Raw genomic sequence first — 8,503 nt, forward strand, 5'->3', positions numbered from 1 at the left:
ATCACATCAAGAAAATTTGGAACCCTAAACAAAATGAAAATGCAAAAACTAATTCTGTAACAGTTTCTTTTTGAAATTTTATCAACCTGTTGAAATATTTGCCAAACTGACAAAATAATTTCGAAATGGTTTTCTTTGGAGGTGATTTTTCAAATAGTTTTTCTTTGAAAAACGTCTTCTTTACTCTTGGCAGAACACTTGTCAAAATCTTTATTTAAAAGAAAAACTCAGTTATGAGTTATGTCACGTTGACACTGGACTAAACCACGTGTCCAGCATGACTTTTATATTAATCAAAATTTTCCAAGTTGGTCTCAATAGGGGAAATATTGGTCTCTATAGAGTTTTTAGAGGGGGTCTATGTAGCAAATCCTGCATTACTAAAAATAAACGAAAAGAACGACAAATTTCATTAAAAAAACGACAAAAAAGATGATTGGCCAAAGTCCCCATAGTGGGGTGTTTATTTTTTTTTTGAGCAAATTCATTGCATTGCCAAATATACAACATTTATATTAAAAAAATATGTTACTAGTAAATCAAACATATCAATTTTCGAATTTTTTATTTAGCTGAACAAAATTATTTGACCAATACAAAATTTAGTCATGATATTTTCACGCCCATACAACCAAAAAATCTACTGCGATGAAGTGTCTTTTTGCTCTAAATATGGTAACTTAATTCGCCTGGCCCTTCTCCTTTGTTCTGATGTTGAATAATAACCAAATTTCGGCCGTCATTTGGATGTTCCCGAAACATTTTTTAGCATTTTCAAAAAAAAAGAAGCTGTCTGACATTTCAGGGGGTTCAAAAATTCCCCTTTTTGTTTGAAAAAGGTATAAATTAAAAGATTGAATACATCAGTTCTCTATATTTGAGATATCACTCAACGCATCAAAATGGCTTCTTTATATTTTATTCTTTCACTTTTCGTTGCCGGCTCTTTGGCTGCTACTTTTAATGATTGTGGAGGTAAAATATTTTTTTGAATAAAATCATTAGATAGTTTTAGTAAGTTTAGTGAAATATCTTGTTTATACACCTTTTCGACCGTAGTCGCGTGGGGCATTTTTTGTCCACTTTATCCCACTAAAACTGTCCCAATCCTTTTTTTACGCATTTTTCTATTGTCTATAGGTGCGAAAAAAATGCCAGCACGACTACGGTCGAAAAGGAGTATTGAATTGCTAGTCTAAAGTTTTCCTTCCCTGAACAACTTTATTTACCATATGAACTGCATGATAAATAATGAAAAATAGAGTAAATATTAGGCCAAAACCAAAGAATGGCTCTTTCCAGAAAAACAATTTACATGGGGGAGTGGAGGATATATTGTCCGGGGTGTAGCAAAAAATCATCAAAATTTGCCTTGTCTGGGGTGTAAATTTGGTGTGTCCGGGGGGTCAGCAGATGCTCCGGGGGGTAAAACCTATTGTCCGGGGGGCAAAATTCACCCTGTCCGGGGGGTAAATCACTAAAAATTGTTATATCCTCCACCCTCCATGTAAAATTTTTTTCTGGAAGAGCCCAATAAGATCATTTGTGATACTAATTTCTATCTTTTTTTAATTTCAGGATCTTCTGCACGTTTGAAAAGTGTCACATTATCACCTTCCCCTCTATTATTGAAAACCGGAAAGAAAATTGATTTTTCCTACGATATTGAAGTCCTGAAACCTTTTCCACAAGCCATCGATGTTGTATTGACCTTGAAAAGAAAAATCCTCTGGGGATACGTTGGTGGTGTTTGCACCATCTTGGATAAAGCTATTCCCGATGATGCAGGAGTCAAGGGAAGCATCTGGTATGGTTAATTTTTTCAACCTTAATATTCCACTCTGGATTATATTTTCGACTACTAGTACAAAATCACTACTTAATTCAAATTCTATCAAAAGTTATTAAGTTTTGAAAAAACACTTAAAGATTCAGGCCCAGCGGAAGTGGGAAAACTGGGGAGACTTCAGCCTCCCCACTTTTGAGCAAATGAGATTTTTATTCTCAAATTTCTAGCGAATTTTACCTGAGCCTTCAGCCTCCCTACAGCTACGGTTAAATAAAACAATTTTGTTACTTTTTCTAAAGAATGCGTCATTTTTATTACTTCAAATGACCAATCATTAAAGTATCTTATTAAAACTTCATCTCATCTGATTTCAAAAACTATATTTACAAAAATCTATAAACAAGATTTTGATTTTTCTTATAGCCAGCAACACTTGACCTGTGATATGTTACAAAAACTTCAAGATCAAGCTAATCAAGCTACCAAATATCCATGCCCTATGCCTGTTGGTACATACACCAAGAAATTGAGCGTCACCCTCCCAACCTTTGATGCTGGTACCCTAGGATCAGTTCTCGGAGGAGTAAGTTGAACTACACATTTTTTCATACGAACATCTAAAATTTATGAAGCCTTTTCGAGTCTTAAGCCTAAAAATATTCTTAACATGTTCTTATTTTGACAATTTTGTGAGCATTTTTGCCCATTTTCTTAAGAAATTGACCGTTTTAGAGTCTGTAAAGCCTTAAAATGTTCTTAACATTTTTGCCATCAAAGCCTTATATTCTTATATATTGTTCTTATGAAAAACTACACTTTCTTTTTCAGGGAACTTATCAAATCGAAATCGAGATGAAGAGAGGCAGTGAACTTTTGGCTTGCGCTAAAATTAGTGACTTGACTGTCGAATTGTAAATACACCTTTCGTTTTCTGAGAATATATCTTAAAAAATACTTACTTGGCATTGTAATGAAATTCCTCCAGCGGTAGCAGTAACTCTGGACTCTGGTCACGATACCACGCAATTAAAACAGCAAAAAACTTGGATAATCACTTATTCATTTAAAAAAGTCCAAATCACGCATCATGGCTCAAAAATCTTTCAAATCACGATCACGTTTTGACCTCTGACCACGCAATCACCAAGAAAAAAATTCCAAATCACGCTATCACGCTACCGGGTGCGCCACAAAAAAGTTTCTCTCTTTGAAACTAATTTTCTCGAAATCTAAAAATTTTAAAAGAACCGTTCCTATTTCATTGGCAAGAAGAAAGATAGACTTAAATTTTGATGGGTCATTTATTAAATTTGATTCATTAGATCAAAAGTTATGCTCAATTGAATAGAAAAGTTACTTTCAGAAAGTGCTGAAAAACGTTAAAAATCGACCTATCAAATCAAACAGAAGCATAATTACATGATACATCAGTATTTTCGTTTCAGTCATTAAAAATGATAATTAGCTGTCTAAATGACCTTTTTTGTTTAAAGGAAGGTTGAATTTCAATGAAAGGGAGAAAATTCGTCGAAAAAGACCAAAAAATCTGGTAAAATTCATAAAAGTGCATCAAATACGGGTTTCGAGGTAGATCCAGCCATACATAGACTTTATCCAGTCTAGAACCAAAAATCTGGAAAATTTCGGTAAAAGTGAATTAAAGTGATTTTGATGAAGATTTTAAACCCTTTCAACCCTTCAGTTTCAAAATCTATGTGTTTAGTTACTGAAAAATGCTCTTAATCATGTAAAGGCTATTGTGATTGCCAATTTTAAAATAAAAATTTGATAGGTCGATTTTTAACGATTTCGAGCACTTTCTGAAAGTAACTTTTTCATTCAATCGAGTATAACTTTTGATCTAACGAATCGAATTTAATAAATGACCCAACAAAATTTAAGGTTATCTTTCTTCTTTCCAATGAAATAGGAATGGTTCTTTTAAAAATTTTAGATTTCGAGAAAATTAGTTTCAAAGAGAGAAACTTTTTTGTGGCGCACCCGGTAGAAAAAGTCCCTTTAACGACATCACGCAGCGGCCTCTGTAATTCCTGAAGAAGTTATTTCCAAACAATTTTAACACTTTTACTTTTAAAATGTCTTTTCTTTACTTATGCCATTTAATAAAATATTTGACCATTTTTAGAAAGCTGAGAGCGTATCAATGATTAGAGAAGTGGTCAAAGTGTTTTGATTTTTTCGAGCATTTTCAAAGGTGTCTGTATGACTTTTTTCATTCTGGATGCGTAAAAATTGAAGAAAAAAAAGGATTTTCGTGAATTGAAACGATTTGCGTGAGTGTGAAACAATCTGCTCAGTTTTTAATTACGTTACTTGGACCCCTTCCCAGTGGAAAAGAATTGAGCAAAATATCGTATCCAGTGGGAAATTTTTGTCCCCACTGAAAATCCTCAGTGTAAAATATTATGTTTTATTTCCCATCCCCACTGAATTTGCTGACTTAAAAACAATGGAATTGAAATCTCCAGTCATAAAAGATATGAGAATCCAATCCCCATCAAGTTTCAGTTCATAATATTTTTTCCTCTACTGGCTGGAATAATAATTTAATTTTCATACATACTGCAGCATAGAATTTGCAGGTTCCGGCACTTTGCGAATTTAGAATTATATTCATTTCAAAAACCGCCGCCCCCTGCCGAGTTTCGATAACTAGTAGACGTTTTTCCGCAAAACATTGTCGCGAATTTAGAAATATGTTCATTTCAAAAAACGCCACAGTTGCCGCCGAGTTTCGATAGCTAATCGGCATTTTTCCGAAACATTTTGTCGCGAATTTAGAATTATGTTCATTTAAAAAGTTCATTTTCTGATCAGTTCCTTTTAATATTGTGTTCATTTGATGAAATCATCAATTGACGAATTGGATAAGAAATTTATCAACTGGTGGATTGGCACGCAAAATCTTACGATAACGGATGTCACCTCACCAGGGTATGCGGTAAAAAGATCAATACATATGTGTCTAAATGTGAGATATTTCCTGCTTTTCTTATCAAATAGATTGGCCGATTAATTTTCAAACAAAAAAGTGTTTTTAGAAGAAACAAAACAGCCGTAATGACGGCTTTAAACTCCGGTAATTGTCATGGATCAGCCTTTCATAATATATCTAACATAAAATTTAAACGAGTATTGTATCCTAGTAAGTGCAAGTGCAAACGCAAACCAAATCGGGAAATAAAACTGGAAAATCGAACCCAAATATCGCAATTGATCAGATTTACGCACAATTACGTATGGAAAACACTGATTTTAAGAAACTCCTTAAGCAGAGTTTAATAATTGTCGAACGTGAGTTAAGAGAGGCAGATACCTATGCTTTATTATTTATAATCAGACCCGATAGCTACGGACATTTTCGAAATATATTACGGTAAAAGAACTTTGTGGGGGGGGGGGGGCAAACAAAATGTGCACGAGCTCACCCTCCGTATGCAAACACAAAGGAACTTTTCCTCTGAGATTTTTTCGGGAATTATCGACAAAACAGACAGCGAGCTGTCTGTCAGGGTTAAAGGACGCAAGATGAAAATAGTTAAGCGTTTTAAGAGACACGTATATAACGTGTACTAATGATTTTGGTAGAAAACCGGGAAATTGCGATAAATTGATTGATGCAAAAAAGAATTTATAAAAGCTGATTTTTATTGTTGCTATTTATAAATCATACTTCGCCGCAGAGGTCTCCGTACGGGAATTTTTTATCAAACAGACAATGCGCACAGAGTGTACTACAAAGTAAACGGTGAGATACACTCTGGTATAGAATAGCTTCATGAGTGTTATACCAGGATTGAGTTTTATGAGACAAAGCGTTGCTAGTTATAAGGGGTTGACATGGTAATGAGACAGCAGGCTTTAATTTAAGAATTTTGTCGGTGGCAAGGGCTGAACGCCCTGTAAATCAGCAGCCTCTCACCAACTTTTGCTACTACGCAGCTCCTACTTTTTGAAACGCCCACCGCCTTTATGTTCCCGCCCTCTGTCATGATTAATTAACAGACTAGACAAGGTTAGAATTGTTATGAGACAGGCAGTCGGGAACACTATATGAAAAAGCAACTATTGCTTTAACGGCAAATATTTCCCGAACGGAACGGTAGAAAACTTCCCGAAATGGCTAGACTTACCAAATCAGGAAGTTCATTAGTTTCCCGATCGGCAAAGTGGCCTCTGAGCACTCCGCAAATGCCTGTGGAAAGTTAAAAAGTTGTCCCTCTTGTAAAGGAGGGAAATTAAATAATATTCACCAGGTAGTTAAGAAATCCACCGGGTAATCGCTTCTTGATTCTACTTTTCCCTATTCCCAATTAAAAACTTCCCTATTTAAAAACTTTTTTTTGATCGGGAAACAAAAATCTGCTTTGTTTACAAAAATTCTATTCCCCGTTCGGGAACGATGAAAAGTTCTTGACCAAAACGGAAAAGTGATGAAATTTTTAATCTGGAAACAGTTTCCTTTTCGGGTAATTTTCACCATCCCGTTCGGGAAATACTTCCCGTTAAGGCAACAGTTGCCGACTGTGGTACCAACTGACAGGGGTTAAGAGTGACACGAGAGTTTACTTTTTTGACACAGACTTCAAATTTTTATGATAGTACTTGATGCTATTTTCGAACATTGTTACGAGACAGTGGCTGTAATTGTTATGTGACAGGAGTAGTGATTGTTACGAGAAATAGGCTGTGAATAATGTGACATGGGCTGCGAGTATTATGAAGCAGGCCTAGCGAGTGTTACGAGAAAATTGTTGTGCGAGCGGTTGCGGGTGTTTTGAGATAGGAAATTGGTACGAGACAGTTGTTGCAAGTGTTATCAAACTAGTACTAGTACGAGTGATATGAAATATGTAGTCTGGTTGTTACGAGACAAGCGTTGCGAGTTTTATTAGACAGGAGTTGCGAGACATGGTTAATGAGTTTTAAAAGACAAGGGTTGCGAGTGTTTTCAGACAGGGGTTGTAATTTTTCCAGAAAGAGGTTTCGATCACGAGACAAGGTTTACGAGTGTTATAAAAGACAAGCGTTTTGAGTTTTAACAAATCGAGGTTGCAAGTATTGCCAGAAAGAAGATGACAGAGGTTGCAAGTGTTATGAGATAGAGGTTAGGAGTATTACGAGACGGAAGTTCCAAGTGCAACATTAGAGTTAGTTACGAGACAGTGGTTACGATAATTGTGTCAGTGGTTGCGAGCGTTGTGAAACACAATATGAAAGTGTAAGAAAACCAGTGGTGCAAGTTACATGGAACATGACATGCAAATGTTATAAAACAAGGCCTAAAGCACTGTTATTAAACCCGAGAGTTGTGCATTTTGCGAGTCAGTAGCTGTTATGAGTGAGGGATCCGCAGTTTTTACGAGACAATGGTTTCGATTGCTGCAAAAAGGAGCTTCAACATGGCGTTCTAAAGTAACTTTAGAACGCCACGAGCTGCAAGTATTATGACATCAGTTGCGAGACAGGGGGTTGCGAGTTTTATGACACATGAGTTGCGAGTGTTACGAGACAAGGGGATATGAGTATTACAAGACAATGGTTGTGGGCGTTATTGCACATGGGTTTTGTGAGTGGTTGTTAGTGTTTAGAAACAGGGGTTAAAATTATCAATGGTCAAAGCTTGTTCACCGGCATTATGAAAAAAGCAAAACGTTTTGAAGGGGCTGTCCACGGCCTATTCGTTCTAGAGAGGGGGATAGCAGGAATTCAGCCATGAAAAAATTCACTAGTAGCCAAGGGCAATTGATTATATTTTCCGCTCTCTATATTTTTTTAGTTAACCGCTCTGAAAAAGCGCAGCCTGCCTCGGTACATGTTTTTTTTTATAAGCATTGCACTTATAAGCATATCTAGGCTCAGATATGGGGAAAATTAAGTATATGGCAAGCATTACTTGAGCCTACGAAAAATGCTTTTTTCCTGATTTTGGCTTTTGGCTGGAATTTTACGGATTTTCAGTATTTCCCTAAATTTATGCTTTAGATTTAAGCATCCCCTCAAGCAATTTTCAGCCTTATTAAGCTTTCGACCTAAGCATCTCTGAGCCTATTTTCGGATTTTTGTATGCTTATAAAAAAAAACATGTCCTTTCATTCAAATTTATCTTTTTCATGAGGAGGAGGGCGCCAAAAACCAAGTCCCTAAAAAGGACACCATACTCTGCTTGACCACCCCAGAATTTTTTTCTACCACGCAACTGATTAAAATATTTTTCCACCTTTTTCTGCCGCCTGCTTGATCGATTAAATGCAGTAATAAATGGGTGCCCAATGACATAGTCTTCTAGAATTTTTTCAAGTATTAGAGAGCCTCATTTCTGGCAAAAATCAGCATGAAATGAACCATTTTCAAGCAGATAATTAGAATGGAGAAAAATCGAAACTCTTCCCAAACGGCGCAAACCAAGGTTGTGCCAACTTTAGACTTTCAATCACTATATTTGTTATACTAAATTTTTCACCTCACACTCACCGAAGGGGAAATTTTTCCGTCTTCAAAATACTTTTTGATTTCAACATTCTACGTAGCAAATTTATGCCCATAACCTTTCAAATTGGTCTTTTCCAAAAAAAATTTGTGAATATGGGGGAGGGGGTTACCTGGTCTTTCATTCTTCAAAAGTATTGTTAAAGTTAAAACTTTTGAAAAAGAACTTTTAAGAATAAAAGTAAAGGTGCTAAAGTTTCAAAG

At 35.7% G+C, this 8,503-nt stretch overlaps 1 protein-coding gene across 1 annotated transcript; it reads left to right on the forward strand.

The window, feature by feature from the left end:
* Positions 1–857: 857 nt before the first annotated feature.
* LOC136810735 (uncharacterized) lies at positions 858–2,747 on the forward strand. Its single transcript, XM_067067337.1, has 4 exons — positions 858–975; positions 1,579–1,807; positions 2,213–2,372; positions 2,618–2,747. Exons 1-4 carry the CDS (start codon positions 903–905, stop codon positions 2,702–2,704), a joined length of 549 nt encoding a protein of 182 aa, XP_066923438.1. The 5' UTR covers positions 858–902; the 3' UTR covers positions 2,705–2,747.
* The last annotated feature ends 5,756 nt before the right edge of the window (positions 2,748–8,503 follow it).

This window comes from Clytia hemisphaerica, unplaced genomic scaffold (genome assembly GCF_902728285.1).
Source record: "Clytia hemisphaerica strain Z4C2 unplaced genomic scaffold, Clytia hemisphaerica genome assembly, whole genome shotgun sequence".
In the NCBI taxonomy this organism is placed as follows: domain Eukaryota; kingdom Metazoa; phylum Cnidaria; class Hydrozoa; order Leptothecata; family Clytiidae; genus Clytia; species Clytia hemisphaerica.